Source organism: Symphodus melops (assembly GCF_947650265.1).
Source record: "Symphodus melops genome assembly, chromosome: 20".
Classification (NCBI taxonomy): Eukaryota; Metazoa; Chordata; class Actinopteri; order Labriformes; family Labridae; genus Symphodus; species Symphodus melops.
In genome coordinates this window covers 5594445-5610900 of record NC_136710.1, presented here as the reverse complement: position 1 = coordinate 5610900, position 16456 = coordinate 5594445, and the positions used below count along the sequence as shown (strand labels likewise).

The following is a 16456-nucleotide window of genomic DNA, read 5'->3' as shown; positions in this document are numbered from 1 at the left end:
TTTCATTTTTGTTGTTCATCTTCAGATCAGAGAGAGTGAGGAGGGAAGACCTCGGACTTTAGCGTCGTGCTAAGCTACTTTGGGCTTCTTTGGAACGAGTCACAGTAAATGAACGCGGTTCAGTGTGTTCATATAGATTCATGGTCGTTCACATTGAAGACGACTCCCGTGATCCCCCCACGCCACGTCACAACAGCATCCCCGTCTTTTCTTATTGGACTGATTTGGCGACCGCAGCAGAAATGTAATAGAGATATAGAGAAATGTTTTAACCAATAGAAATGGAGCAAAGTGATAGTTGAAAAAGTGAGTACGAGTAATAGAGTGGTTAGAAATCAGGTTTGTGCAAAATTGTGATACGTTTACTTAATTTAACATTCGTCCAATCAAAACAGCTTTTGATTGGATGCATGTTAAATTAAGAAAACGTATCTAAACCTTTTTCAAGGAAACATGTTTGTAAAGTTGAAACGTACATTCAGTTTATAAACGCATGTATTCAAACACATTTGGATTATGATGATGGGTGTCATTTAAAGAGCTTCATCAGGACTGTCTAAAAAAACAATCCCCAACCTTCGCACAGATTCTCGTTTGTTGTCGGGGGTAACAATGAACGAAATCCCGCCGTACGCTGTACACACTTCAGCATCGCCGTGGAAAATTAAACCGGGGGTTACACTCGCCAAGTCTACAACTCCACATCTAGTACAAAAGATCAAATTTCATTATGACCTTGAAATTACCATCGCCATGGTAACTGTGCTGTTAAATGTTAATTTTGTCAGACTTTTTCTCTCAGCGCTCTGGAGCTTACTCGTTACAGCGTGAAGCGAGTGGGCGGACCAATCCCTGAACTCCAGGGTCCTACGTGGCCACACACACACACACACACACACACACACACACACACACACACACACACACACACACACACACACACGGAACATAGATGGGTTTAGGTGTAGAACAGAGACAGGGTTGGTGAGCAAGAATGCAATAAACGGAAGGAGAGGGGAACAAACCTGGAGGGGATGGAAGGAGCAGAAGGAAAAAGCAGTAGGAGTGGGCAGGGATGTCAGAGTGGGAGAAAGTGTTTTTGTAACACGTGTCCTCTGCTATTACTTGCTTTACACACTCAAGGGGTAGATATAGCAAGTTATATAATGGCAGTGACTGAAGTCTTGTTTTCAAAAGTGAAGCCTGAAAACAATCCGGTGACTTCTGACGTCGCGTTTAAAGACACCAATGATTTTCTCCCACACGTGAAAATGCATTATTGCTTCCTCGCGTTTCACTCTGCTTTGTTTTCTTCTCGACAGAAAGACGATCACGCAGAAGTTATATTTCCTACTGATTTAAAAACAAAACAAAATAACATGCATCATGGTGTTGTATGGCTGTGAGTGTCAGTCACTCAGAGGAAAGTGTGGGGGGGGGGGGGGGAGCCTGGCTGTTGGAACAGCTGTAATTCCATAGCTCTGCTGCTCATGGATTAAGTTGGCCTTTTTTTTACTGGCTTCACATTTTAAGAGGACACACATACACACACACACACACACACACACACACATACACACACAAAAACACATGGGCTTGCAACATTTGCTTGAACCTTCAACTTATAGGTCTGAATACCAATCAGTATTACCCTGTTTGACTGGCTGTGTGTAAGAGGGTGACTACAAAGAGTGGTTGTTACTCAGCTGGAGTGAAAGACTCCAGTGTGTCTTTGTAAACACCCCCCACCACGTTAACGTGCACACACGCACACACACACACACACACACACACACACGCACACACATCCTGTTAATAGGTTGCATGTGGCTCTCCATGTTGAACACAGTGTGTGTCTGAGTGTGTTGCTGTAGCCTGACCTACTGACTGACCATGTGAGTTTTTTTTTTTTTACATCGTGAATAAATCAACCAAGTTAGAGATCAGGGTGAGTAATAGTTTGAGTGAGGGAGACTCAGCTCGTGTTTGCTAAGTGTGTGACTAAGAATGGCAGGAAGTGAAGAACACACCGAGCACGAGAACACGCCATGGATTAAAAAAAAAAAAAAAACACGGGGATGAGAGACAGAATTAGGGGTGTGAGTCATTCAGGCAAATGTTTACACATGTTTTAACAGGAAATGTGTAAGAAACCTAAACAGTGGAGAAACATATAAGCCTGCAGTTATAAAGCACCCAATCACATGTTGTAAATATTCTGATTGATCCAGTTATTGCTTAAAGGTAGAGTCAGTATGTTGGAAACACAACATTCAAATTAGACGCCTCCTCCTGCACAGAAGCGCACGTCCACTTCAGGGTTAGCGTGTACGTTTACCTACACGGCAAGCCACCCGAGAACGATGCATTTGTTGTTATAAAACAGTGGTTCATGTAGTTAGAGAGGCTCGTGTTAATCCAACAGAAAGCAGGCCAAGTCATCTCTGCAACCCCCGTTTGAAAGCCAGCCCAAGGTTCACCAGGCGTTTTCCACGTGGTCTTTCGCCTCACTGTGATTGTGCCTTCTCGCTCTTCAACCGCGGCTGCAGTGTTCGCCGTTTGAAATTGAGCCACTCCCAAACTCACCTGTGTGCTCTCATTGGCTGGAGGAAACACAGACACTCCCCTCCCAGGAACATCCCGAGTCAAGCATCAAAGCATCAAAAAGTATCCTCCAAGCTCCTGTGATCAACTTATGAGGATCTTTGCATGTGTTCATGGATCCACAGCTTTGAGAACACTGATTTAATTTTTGCCTTTTCTCCTGTTTTTCATTGGTTCTTGTCACATGTGCTCGGTCATATGTCAGACAGTGACTGACTGCCTCAACACCTTAGCATTAGCTTCCAGCAGCAGCTAAACCTGATGAGCCTGTCGTTACAGCCTCTAACTGTAACACACAGTTAGGCTGTCAGTCAGGTTTAAAGGGTTTAAACAAAACCATTTGACCTCAATAATCTCAAGTCAACAGGTGAACATGTGGCGTTGTTTCATGTCATCCGACAGCTTACACAGTTGTGTCATCTTGATTGCGTGCTAAACAGTTGTGTATACCGGCATGGAGGAAACGCTTACTATCCCATGCTTCCATAAAGATGGTGTCTGTGATGTGTGAAGCTTCCCTCTTCTTCTTGTTTCAGACGAGCTCTCCTCCTGGACCTGTTCGCTGTTCACTGTACTGTTTAATAATTGCGTTTTAAAACTGAACATATGCAGGTTTTTTTTTTCCTGTATAGCAGCCTTGAGTCGAAGGCTAACCGTGGTGTGCTTTGGACCGCCGTGTTATTTCTATAATGTGACTCAGGGGTGTTTTAAATGAGCATTGCTGTGAGGCTTGGGCGATGTGGTTTTATTTGCCTCCATGCTGAAAACAGATTTAAACAGCAGCAGCAGCATGCATAGTAGTAGTCCTTTTCGTTTCCATCATGACGTCTATTTGCAGCTAATGCTAACTGCCTGATGGAGTGAGGTAACGCAGAGCCACTCAGGAGGCTATTTTAGTCCCGGGTGGTGCACTGTGTTTAACAGCAGGGAAGCATGTGTCTGTACATGGCTGTACTTCCTGTCTGTGGGTGAGGTTTAAGTTTAAGAAATAGTCCTAGACGTGCATCCTGATGGATTTACAGGAACAGGCTGTTCGGAGCTGCGGCGTTAGCCTGCAGTTAGCCTCGGCCGTGACCTGTCGTCAGTCTCGAAGCAGCCACGACGAGCCACGGATAGAGAGGTCAGACTGGCGTCGCCACGTTGGCTTCGCGTATCCCTCCATGATGTCATCGCTGTCACAGCTGACTTAAGCTTTTGTCAGAGCGTGGAGGAAGTCATGTGCCAAGGAGCTTGTGCTGTTGCCGGTTTGGGGAAGAAATAAATGGATGAAATGTGTTTGGACAGATGGACAGACAGCTTGTACGCAGACAGACAAATAGTCATCTGTGATATTTATTAGAAGTCTAATCCAATTGTTAATCAATAGAAATGCAGAAATGCATCATGGGTTGTTTAGTGTGATCTTTACCTGGATGTTTACTTTTGCAATTTACATGTAGTCACTGAGCAGGAAGGAGCCCATATATGGGCAAAGGGCCGGGTGACAGGATTCATGAAGTCAGTGATTCATCATGAACTGTCACAATGTTGGAATATGTTTGAGTGATGAACACGTTGGCCTGCTCGTTCAGTAGTTCCCCTCCTGCTTTTTTTTTTTTTTTGTTCTCTTCCTTTAATCTGATCATGTCCACAAACTTCCCTCCCGGCCTCTGCGCAGGCCTCCAGGGGATTGTTTTCAATGTTCAGAAAGATTTTGAGTGGATTATGACTTTAATCCACTTACAGTAGCCATGAAACCCTTCCGAGCGCTTTTATCCTGCGTTCTAAACAAACATCGGAGGAGAATCAAAGACTTGCCCGGCAGCTTAAGAAATAAATGAGTGTCTTTTGTAGGGAAGGATGAGCGCCTCCTGAAACCACTGTGAGGCATTTAAAAACACAGATTCACCTCCAAGTGAAAACACCATCACAAATAAACTTCCACTTCATCCAGGATACTGATACAATATGGAGAATGAGCTCTTCGGTCACCTTTAAAGGAGGGCTGTTTCTATAAAGAGTGAGTGTATTAACAACATCGGATTAAGGTTACTAAAGCCTCTGTTTGGACTACAAACCATCAGTGTATTTAAAACCGTGTCAATGCTTCAGCTTTCTGCCAATGCAGCCCTCCACATGACCAGTGACTCCTCACACTGCGCACCGCAAGTGACACGTCTGAGTCAGACTAAACAAAAAGAAAGGACCTTCACTCGTCTGGAGATTGGATGGATGCTTGAGCGTTTGTCTTTTTCAGGATGTTGGAACAAAAGAGCGTCCCGTTCACTCTGTACGGCTGGAACAGGCTTCACACAAACAATCTAACTCCGCTGGTAGACCAGAGGCTCTAGTTGATTGATCTGCTGTTATCTACGTTTTTGGCACCATATAAACGGTCCTTGTAAATCAGATGAACCAGTTCAGCCATTGTTAAGAAGTCACATTTAGTGAGCGTGATTGAGCTGCATGAAGGACTAATAGTTTTGTCCGATCCTTTTTTTTAAAACTCCGCTCTAATGACATCTCGGTGACCGCCGGATGAGTGGAATGCGTGTCGAGTCAGAACGAATGGAGAAGTGGAGGACTTGGTTGTCCCAGAGGTCGAGCTGGTCCAGGAGAGATGGCGACTCGGCGGACGGTTGGGAGTCTTCGGCGGTTGCAGGAGCGACTCGCCAACACTGCCATAATGCTGTAATCCTCGTTTGTAGGCATTCTTACTTTAATCTACGTGGAATCTCTCATCTCTCAGACCACTTAGTGGATCTGGATCTTCTGGCTTGTAATGTAGACGTGTGTGCGTGTGTGTGTGTGTGTGTGTGTGTGATCTGTCTTTCTTACTCTTTCTGCTCGTGTTTCTCCCAGGGTTGTTTTTGGGGTTTTTTTTACTTTTGATGGTTTGCTCTCATGGTAATGAGTCATTGATGGAATAGAAGGAAAAATCAATTTGTTCAAAACGCCCCCAGGCTACACCTCCCAATGTTACCAAGATGCATACTCACGTGCACACACACACTACTATCACCCTGTGTGTGTGTGTGTGTGTGTGTGTGTGTGTGTGTGTGTGTCTTCACTCCCGGCTGTGAGAACGACAGACTCAAGAAGAAGACATGGAGGGTGAGTGGAGCGGGCTCTTGAGATCCTGTCTGCTTTATATCTTTCACATGGATGCATGAAGGATTTATTAAATAGAGTGGGCAGAGAAGAGAGATGGATATTCATGAAGAGAGAGAGAGAGAGAGAGAGAGAGAGGTGGGTAGAGTATTTCAATGCACATTCTTACTGCTGCATGAGAATTGAAAGCATTAAAAGTGTAGAAGTTTGTGATCCAGCAGCTGAGCTCCGACTCCCCCCCCCCCGCAGCGCCGCGCGGTTTGCCAGTACAAGTCTCCCCAGCAGAGTGTTTCTCCCTCGAGGTCAGGCCGCAAGCACGGACACGTCCAGTCGACGCACCGAAAAAAACCCACTGAGCCGTTCAGTCAGACCAAACAAGACGATGTGTGAATCATTCAACTGTGCTGAGGGCTGCTCTGACTGTGGGCAGATTTGTATTTTTTTGGAGGGGGGAGGGGGGTCAAGGTTGGGTGACATTCATTTTAACTTTCCAAATAGATTTTTGATCAACATGGGGTTTTGTGTGTGTGTGTGTGTGTGTGTGTGTGTGTGTGTGTGCAGCCGGACCAAGGATACCAGCCCTACTTGTGCTACGCCTGATTGTCCTCTAACGACAGCGTAAGAACTGATGTGTGCGCCCTCGTCGTAGGGATGACTGTGTCCTGGCTGCATACGAAGTTTTGTTCTGTGCCCGGTTTGCGTCGGCTTTCCTTCTCCTGCAGTAACCCTGAAACAAAGCCACACAGCTCTGGGACAGAGACGTTTGCCTTCTTTCATCTGGAGCGAGATAGCAGGAAGGCTGACAGGGAGGCTCTGGTAGGAAGTGCTCAAAGAGGAGGGGGGGGGGGGGGGGGGGGGGGGGTTTGTTTTAAGACTTGCTTTTAATAGAACAGAAACATAAAGGAGCATAGTGTACAGTACGAGTTCTAACAAAGAGGCAGAGATGCTACAGGAAGTTTAGCACATGTTCCTTGATCGGACCAAAAGGAAGAAATGTAAAGTTGAAATGTAACTTTCACCACAGTAAAAGAAAATGTGTCTGATAAAACAATGAAACGAGAGGATGGGTTCTGGAAGGAAGCACACACACACACACACACACACACACACACGCACACAAAGGAAGTGCATGACAAAAAACACATACACGATGCATTATGCACATAACAGACTGGATTTAGTACATCTATTGATTGTTGGTCTTTGTGGTTTTGTGCGTGTGAGGCCTCATATTCATTACAACAGCCAATCACTAACAATAACACACTGACACGCACACATGCACACAATTACTGTCCTTGTCAGCTCGACTGTATAAAGTGTTTCTGTTAACTCTAACACACATATTTTCTCACACACTCAGCCAGCCACTTCCCACAGATATCATTCCGCCTCCCCTCCCCCCCTCTGCTATCTCCCAAAGTCACGTGGACAGACAGGAAGTAGCTGGGCGCTCTGGTGCTGTAACCCTTTCAGTGCATACGGGAATAAGGCCCAAGTTTAAAGAAGAGAGCGATCTAATGGAAGCAAGAAAGAGAGGTGTAAAGAGAGCTCTCTGTGATTGTAGGAGCAATCATGTGAGACAGCTGTGGGGGGGGGGGGATGGAAAGCAGCAGGCAACGACTGACACAATGCATCCCTAATCCTGATAACCTCTCCGTGACTCCCCTGTCTCTCGCACTCTTTCACAAGTGGCATCATGCCCTCAGCGAGCCGGCCCTCACGCTATGAAGCGATGTGTTACAGAAACACGCCGAGAGTGATTGATAGGAGAGCAGCCGATAGAGGCAACGCCAGCCAGAGAGGAAGGGCATCGAAGATTAAGAGAGACGCAGGGGGAGAACATGGCAGGAAGCAAGGCCCCGTGTTATTTCACTGTACTTCCATTCCTGTGTCGCACTCACTGTGTGTGTATGTGTTAATCAGATGACTTTAAACCGAATGAGCAAATCAGCCACACAGGGGTCAAATGGTGACAAAACGATCTCGTCATTTTATTTAATTTTTTTCTTCGTTGAAACAACAGTTTTTCGGCTGCTGGCGGGATTTCGCTTCACACTGCTGAATCTGTTTCTGTTGGTTTGACAATCAGGCGTGTTCACGCACACAGCGCTCTGACTCACGGTGGAGGTGCAGTTACCTGTGAACTCGAGTCAAACACGTCTGTGGGAATGTCTGCGGAGGCACGTCGGGTAGGTGCGGCACAATCTGGAGTTGCACAAGTTTTTTGGCTGAAATTTTCTGCCGCTGTTTTGTTAAACAGAACATGTTTGGATATTGGGCACCAGCGGTTTGGAGACTTCTTGATATTTGGTCAGAATCTTAAACAAACTTCAACTATGTTTGGACCGAGCGCTTCTGTGAGCCTGGAAGTCGTCACAATCATCTTTTCTTTCTTTTTTTTGACATGTTTTGGAACCTGTGTGACTCTGCCGAGTCAACCGGCCGCAGGTAACGGTTTGAATGGAGACCACACGTGAACACACACTCGCCCCGCCACTCTGTGAAACGCGCGCAAACGCTCTTTAAAAGACGGCAGGAACTCTTGTCCTGCCGCAGCTGACCTGGATACAGAGAGAAGAGAAAAGGAAAGGCAGTGAGGCGGCGCTCCACGTAACATGCAGATATCACATGAGCACGGAACATAAAAGACAGAGAGTGGACTTATATTCAGTCAAAACAAGCACGCAGACACGGAAGCCGGAGTGAATGGAGTCATTGTTGTGGTCACCAGGCCGACTTTTCCTTCTTCTTCCTTTTCCTATACTTCCTCCATCATCATGTCTGTTAGAGCCATCTCTTCCCTTGTGTGTCCAGCTTGCCTTTCTTCCTCTCCACGCTCAACCAAGCCAAAACGTTGTTTTTGTCTTTGGAGGAAAACAGGCGATGGGCCATCCGGAAGTGTGACTAATTTTATCCTGGTTTTGTTTTTGAAGCAGGTAGAAAGCAAAAGTGTTGTTTTTATCAGCCGGCGTCCGCCTGTTGGTAAAGCTCCCTGTTATTCTTCACCTAAGTTTGTACACACACACAGGAGTCAGATCTGTTATGTGTCATCACAAGTGGACATGCTGTGTAACCCATGTAGGTGGCCTCTCTGACCTACTTCCACACGCAGCACCCCTGGGTGTTAAAGGCATCGACTTATACAACATTAAAGTAGCTTCTTACATCGACTGCTGATCCTTTCATCAACCGTGCGTCTGTTTATTCTTCTGCTCTTCATTTGTCTGGAGACTACCGGGGACTTCTCAGATTGTGTGTATCCTGGAACAGTGGTGTGTTGTGTGTGTGTGTGTGTGTGTGTGTGTGTGTGTGTAAGTAGCCACAAGTGAATCACCGTCACAGCTCTGAGAGGTCAAATCACATTTGAGGTCAGTTAGAGTGGCGTGAAATCAAGTCAGTGTGAAATGGAAAAAGCTTCTTCTTTTTTTTTTTTTTTTTTTTTGTTGGAGTAACCCTGACTGCATGACTTTCCTCTACAGGGGTGTTTACAGTAGCCACGTTAGCTTTTTTGTTGCAATAGAGAGGCTCTGACCTACTTGTGTGTGTGTGTGTGTGTGTGTCTTATATTATTCCAATGAGGGAGATGTATCTGGCATCTGATCTGTCCAAGCCTGCAGTTGCTCCACAGCCTGCTGTGAGAATAAAGTAGTGCAACCTCTACACACACGCGCGCGTGTTCGCACAACTTTGCTCTCATACTGTCACGTTGGATTCACGTCCGATTTGCAGGACGCCTCCAGACAGACAGACAGACAGTGTGTCTGTCTCTGTCTCTCTCTCTCTCTCTCTCTCTCTCTCTCTCTCTCTCTCTCTCTCTCTCCCCCTCTCTCTCTCTCCCTCTCATCACATTTGCAGCGTCCTCATTGTATGTGGGGACCATTCAGGGTAAATGGGTTTATTTTCCTGTTTACAGCAGGAGTTGGATTTGTTAGTGGTTGCTGGTTGTAAACCGGAGAGTTCAGCATGCAGCTTTCCCTTCACCCCACTGCTGCGTTTAAAACAACCAATGGGAACACCGGAGGTCTGGAGAGCGTCAGACATTTAGCTGAAACACTTCCTGTTTGCTGTATCGTTAAAAAGGAGGAAAACGAGTAGAGTTGGTCCATTATCCTTTTTTTTTTTTGGACCCGACTGTATCATACATGGACGCCTACGCAGTCTCACCATCGTCACCTGTCGGTTTTAGAAGAGGCTTTTTGAAGCCTTGAATGTTAACACCGAGGGAGTGGACTTCCCAGGAGCTGGTGAGGCCGCCTGAGTCAACACAAGAGGAACTGTCCGTTAAAGTTCTCTGGAAGGTGCTTACTGTTGGCAGGTTTTGACCTGATCCTCTGGACAGTGAACACCTCACCAATAAATATGTTAAGAATCATTCCCACAGTTCACTTCTGTAGGTGTGTCGTATTCATCCATCAAACGTGCTTCACTGTAGAGTTCACATTGACTGTACATTTTTGGATGTGCTCAGAGAGTTCTTGGTCCAGGATTGAGCAGCTCAGCCCGTCTGTACCTGCAGACCCCGAGCTATTGTTCCACAGCGCCGCGCTTTGTTTACAAACCTGCAGCTTGTGCCAATATCTTGGATCCACCTTTCAGAGGAGATCTGCAGCCAGCAGTAAAAAAGCCCCTCCAGACTCAGACTAGTTCAGTAAGTCAGACTGCTGGAGTGTTTTTTGGAAATCCTCCCTCGTGATTCCCCGCCTCCTTTGTGTCTCTTCTCTGAAGCCTGTCTTCCGGCCTTTTTCAACATCCCTCCCTCCCTGCTCGCTCTCTCTCTCTATCTCTTGCTCTCTCTCTCTCTCTCTCTACCCCTCTCAGGCTGCTCCCCTCAGCTGCTCCTTTTTTTTCCAACGTGCTCTTTAACCTCTTACCTTCCTTCCTGCAGGCGTCTCCCCCCCCCCCCCCCCCCCTGTAGATTTGAAGTTTGAAGTAAGCTGTATTCGATAGAGGAGTGAGGAACATGAACATGCGGAGAAGCTAAGACGAGCTGCTGAAAGATAACAAACTGAATATTCCTTTTAAAGTGAAAGAAGACGTTCGCATGTCAGATTTTAAAAAGTCAGACAACCCCCCTTCGAATGACTTCAACCAATCAGCTGAAGATATCATGAAGAGTTACGTTTGTCTCTCTTCTTTCTGAGCTTTTTTCCGCTCAGTGCAGCAGCAGCACATGGAGCCCACATGTTGTGCCGATCAGTCTTTGTGTCGGACTCTGTGTGTGTGTGTGTGTGTGTGTGTGTGCGTGTGTGTGCGTGTGTGCGTGTGTGTGTGTGTGTGTGTGTGTGTGTGTGTGTGTGCTTTTTTTTGTTCCTCTAGCTGCTGACAGTAAGTCTGTCTGTCACCTCCAGTCTCTATCTCACACACACAGGCTGTCCTGCCCAGAATTAAATCCTACACACTCCAACCTCACACACCAACACAGCCATGCACACATACACACTCTTCATCCAGCTCAGACATATTAATGCCCGTATTTTAATTCTTTAATCCACGTGTGTGTGTGTGTGTGTGTGTGTGTGAGGTGTGTGTGTAACAGACAGGAGGTTTGTGATGTTGAGGACGTTTCCCTTAAAAGAGAGCATTTGGTTAATGTGACACATGAATGTGCACACTGAGCATGCTGTGTGTGTGTGTGTGTGTGTGTGTGTGTGTGTGTGTGTGTGTGTGTGTGTGTGTGTGTGTGTGTGTGTGTGTGTGTGTGTGTGTGTGTGTGTGTGTGTGTGTGTGTGTGTGTGTGTGTGTGTGTGTGTGTGTGTGTGTGTGTGTGTGTGTGTGTGTGTGTGTGTGTGTGTGTGTGTGTGTGTGTGGCGCTGTGTGTGTGTGTAGGGCAGTTGGGCAGGTGCAGAGACAGCTGGTGTGGGCAACTCTAACCGAGGGGGGGAGGACGAGAGCGAGGGAGAGATTCCTGGAGAATGACATGAATATAGGGGAGCAATTGAGCTGCGAAAGAGGGGAAAGGAGTGTGTGTGTGTGTGTGTGTGTGTGTGTGTGTGTGTGTGTGTGTGTGTGTGTGTGTGTGTGTGTGTGTGTGTGTGTGTGTGTGTGTGTGTGTGTGTGTGTGTGTGTGTGTGTGTGTGTGTGTGTGTGTGTGTGTGTGTGTGTGTGTGTGTGTGTGTGTGTGTGTGTGTGTGTGTGTGTTGTTGCCAGCGGTGACCGGCTTTCATAAAAAAAAAAACTTAAAAAAAAACACTGAGCTAGTGTGCTTGAGTGAGACAGATGGAGAAACTGAGAGGACAAGAAACTATCAAGCCACTTTTACACCCCCCCCCCCCCCCCCCGAAGTCTAAATTGGATGCTCGCGCTCCATAATACTCGTGCTACACATGATGTCGACTGATGTTTGAGCAATTCCACAGGCATTTTGACAAAAAGAAACCCAACGCTCCGATGTCTGTGCACGAGTACTGAAGCCTGTTTTTGGAGGAAACGTTAGGACATCGGGAACCCAGAGGTCAAAGTTGAATCCCCGCTGCCGGGTGCGAGAAGGACTGAGGAACCTTTTTTCTTCTTACCGTATGAAACCCATGAAATCTCTCTCAGCTACCTGTTTCTTTGTCTCCCCTGTCTTTGCCCTGCCACATGTGATGTGATGTGAAGACGCTGCCCTCTAGTGTTCACTCTGGGTCACTCGCCAGTCACCGCATCACGTCATGCAGAAGGCCTGAAAAGCCTTTTTTTTTTTTTTTTTTCAGGCAACCATGTGACATAAACACTCAGGGACAAAGAACAGACAGGCTCCTTTCAATGTGCCGTTAAAAAAAAAAAAAAAAAAGATGAATTAAAAAGGACATTTTAGCTTTAAAGAATGTTCGGATATGTTGCTTAATGTGCCCCGTCTTTCTTCTTCTTTCATGTTTTCCAGGAGGAGGCCATCCCTGAGCTGGAGATAGATGTGGATGAGCTGCTTGATATGCCCAGTGATGTTGAGCGGGCAGCCAGAGTCAAGGTAGGAGACGCGTGTCAATCCAGCAGAAGCATTTAAAGAATCACCGTGGCAACGACTCGAAATGAATTAACATTGTGTCATTAAATATTTTACAGGACCTTCTGGTTGACTGTTTTAAACCTACTGAGGTAAGAGTTCTCTCTCTTGTCTCACCCCCCATAATCTGTGTTCTGTGGGCGGCGTTCTTGTTTCTGAATCGTCACCGTGTGTTTTGTCCCTCCTGCCTCCCCGTAGGACTTCGTCTCAGAGCTGCTCGACAAGATCCGAGGGATGCAGAAGCTCTCCACGCCTCAGAAGAAATGATGGCTTCCCGCCTCTTCCTTCTCCTTCCCCTCCTTTTCCAACATCCTCCCCCTCCACCTCAGCCCTGGCCTCTCGTCTTCCTATCCTTCCGCACTTTCCATCCTTTTCTTTTGAATTAAAGGGGGGGGGGGGGGCGGCCTTTTCTGACATTCAAGATCTTCTTGCGAAACGTCTTGATCCACTCGTCGTTGTCAGCTCCCTTTCTTGCTCTCTGTTCTCTTTCCTTTTTTTCTTCTCTTGTTGCCTGGATCCAAGCCCTTTTTTTTAAATTGCTATGATTTTGAGAAAAAGTAAAGTGAAGAATGCATAATAACCCGGCGAGAACAACCACAAGCAAATTACTGGTCTCAATTCCGGCACTCTCCTTCCTCCTCTGTTTCACTCCTGCCTCCTTCACCCTTTGTTTGGCCTTACTCCTCTTCCTTGTCCGGCTTTTTTTTTTTTCTTCCTCCCTCCCACCCTGCTGCGTCCCACCCTCCGTCTGCCTGAGGAGGAGGAGGAGATGAGATGAGCCCTGTAATTACTGAGAGCAAAGCGGAAGGGGAGAGGGAAGAGGAACAAGAGAGAAATCCTGAAACCCCTCAGAAAGGAACGAAGGAGACGCATCCAATCAGATTGAAGGAGGGCATAATCATTGCTACTGTCTCAACCAATGAGGCTCCTCGTTTTGTTATTTGTAAGTCGTACATGATCCAGCGAACAACACGGATTCTTTTGATCCTTTCTCATCAGTTTAAGGGCACAGGGACATTTAACTTGACTAGTTTTTTTTAGTGACTTTTTGGGGGTCCGTACAGTCTTTTCAAATCGCTCCCCCGTAATCAGAGGCATTTTTGCTACAGTGGTGCATTTACAAGACTGTCTTTCCTTGTGTGTGTATTTTCTAAAAATCTGCACTATGTCATTATGGAAAGAAAATCCGAACCTCCGACCACACGGATAATGTATGGTATAGCTCGAGGCTAACGAGAGGAGAAGTTGATCTAGTGGTTGAACCTTAAAAAAGTCACTGGTTGGCTGTGGTTGTCATACAGTCCTGCTAATTTTAGAACATAAAAGACCTTCCTTTGAGGCTAGAGTAGAAGTAGTTTCTCTTAGGTTGGGTGTACTGGAATAGAATTAATAGTCTTTCAGTGGGGCGGGAGAACTATTTTTCTTTCTTCAAATGTGTGGTGCAGTCATACGAGAGGCTATAAAAGCCACTTCTGTCCAGTCTGCACATATTAAAAATATGTACGTCTGTGTGTTGCTAAATGCTACGTACGTGTGTTGCTACATAATGTACAGCAACATTTATGATAGGGTTGTTTTTTCTGGCCTGTATATTCTGCTGTTCTGTACGAAGAATTTGGTTTTTAGTATAGGACTGGTTCCTTTTCTATTTTTTTTTGTTTTTTTGTGCTGTTTTTCTTTTGTCAAACACATTGACAGTCCGACAGGGGGACCCTAACAAAGCTGCCTTGTTTTTTTTCTTTGTATTATCCCCCTTTTCTCTGTCTTTTTCTCACTTTTTTTTTCTTTCTTTTTTTTACATTGAAGCTGTCTAGATTCAGTCACCCTTCTTTTTCCCCTCTTGTGTCTCATTCACACAAACACAGGACACCCTGTGGATCAACCGGAAACACATTAGCACAGAAGGCTGCCTCTTACACAGATGTACACACACACACACACACACACAGAGCAATGAGAAAGCGAGAGAGACAGGTCCATAGCGGTCACAACATTTGTGTGTTTCCCCGCCACAGCTGCCAATCATCACCAAGAATAAGCCATCTGTTTCTTACCCTGAGCCAATCAGATCAGAGACAGAGCCCACCAGCCAATGAGAGAAGCAGCAACATTTGCTGTGATTCTTTTGGCCAAGAGGTAACACCTGCGGTGAAAGCAGACCTCCACCGTTCATTTCTTATTTTGAAAATCAACACACACATGCACACACGTACACATTTATTGGCCCTTTTTCACTTTGCTGCTCTGTCATTCCCCCAACACCCCCCCTCCTCCTCCTCACCCCTCCCATTTTTATCCTTATGTAAACCTTCTCCTTTCTACATTTTGTTTCCTTTTTCTTTTTCTTTTTTTAAAAGAAAAACAGATGTTGCCTTAGGTATTATTTATGTTACACAAACCAAATAAACGTGAGACATTCATTTTTAAAAAGGTAACACAGACTGCTAAAATGTGTTACTGAGCAGAACTGCGGCACTCTTCTGTCGCTCCTCTTTTTTCCTTTTTAAAAAGAAAACAATGAGATTCTCTTGTTTGTTTTTTTTAGAGGTGAGTGTTTAATACGTAGGCCTTGATAAAGTGATTTTGTTTAGATAAAACAATGTTCTTTACATTTACCATTTGAATACTGGTCTGTTTTTATTGCGATCATGACACTTCTCGATGCCAGGCCCTGGAGACATGTAGTTTAACAAAAAAAAAAAATCCATTCAGATACATTTTGGTGCGATTGCTTTTGCCTTCTCGATGTGGTTTCCAAATCAAGCTGGGTCTGCATTTTTTGGAGACTATCTGATTGTTGGGGTTGTTGGCAAGCTCAATCAATTGCTGCATTTGAGTGGATTTTCATTTCTAAATCCAGGTTTGGATGATACCTTCTTAGACTGTTATTGAGAAGTCTGTTTTTTTTACTGTTGGGGAAATTGCAAAAAATAATAAAATAAATATATATACGAAATATCAACATTGAGGCTAAATACAAGAGCTCAACCATACGGATTGGAGGAATGTAGTTGATTTTTTTGGACAAGGATTTGATCAAACCAACAAACAAATGTAGCAATATCAACAACAGGTCTTGTTTTTGCCCAATTTTGTTACACTTTTATGCAACTTTAATAAAAACATACAAAATGGACATTTAGTGTTTGTTTGATTTAGTTTTTATTCGAGTCAGGGGTTCCTCTTCATCAATATGTTTATATAACACTCCATAGAAAATGATCTTTATCTTTCATCATCAAATTATTCACTTCAAAAATATATTTATTCTTTTTTTGCAGGAGTCCTTTAAAAAAATCCGAATCATCTGGACGCTATTTAACTTTTCTCAGTAGGTGAAGAGGTGAATAAGGATACTTGTGTAATGTCAATGTCAATGATAGACACTCGCTCTATTTATCTTTATGAGACTTAATATTAATTGCACCAGTTATTTTCCTGCGTTCACATGCCAAAATGTCTCCGATAAAATAGCCTATTGTCTAATAATAACTTTATTTATATAGCACATTTAAAAACTGTTTACAAAGTGCTTTACAGATAATTAAAAAAAAAAGTACAAGTAAGTAGAATGAGGATAAAAACGAGAGATGGTAAAATGAACAAGGCAACAGAGAGCTGGAGAGTTAAACTCTAAAAGGAGAAGGAATTATCAATTTTAAAAAAAAAACCCAACACATTTGTCTTTCCGAGCAACAGCAGAGAGGTGATGAAAGCACTGTACAGAGTACTGCAGTCAAGCATACAGTCTATGGTCCTCACCCTGTTTTAAGGTGC

The 16456-nt window shown here is 45.0% G+C and overlaps 1 protein-coding gene and 1 long non-coding RNA gene across 2 annotated transcripts in view; both read left to right on the top strand.

Moving 5' to 3' along the window:
• Positions 1-15815, top strand: part of ppp1r14bb (protein phosphatase 1, regulatory (inhibitor) subunit 14Bb) — a 190008-nt gene extending 174193 nt beyond the window's left edge. The window contains exons 3-5 of the mRNA XM_079371330.1: positions 12560-12643; positions 12739-12771; positions 12878-15815. Coding sequence (XP_079227456.1) covers positions 12560-12643; positions 12739-12771; positions 12878-12946 — 186 coding nt within the window. The 3' untranslated portion in view covers positions 12947-15815. The remainder of the gene's footprint in view (positions 1-12559; positions 12644-12738; positions 12772-12877) is intronic.
• LOC306841433 overlaps positions 1-16456 on the top strand; it is a 172786-nt gene that overhangs the window by 35234 nt on the left and 121096 nt on the right. The gene's annotated exons all lie outside the window — the stretch shown is intronic.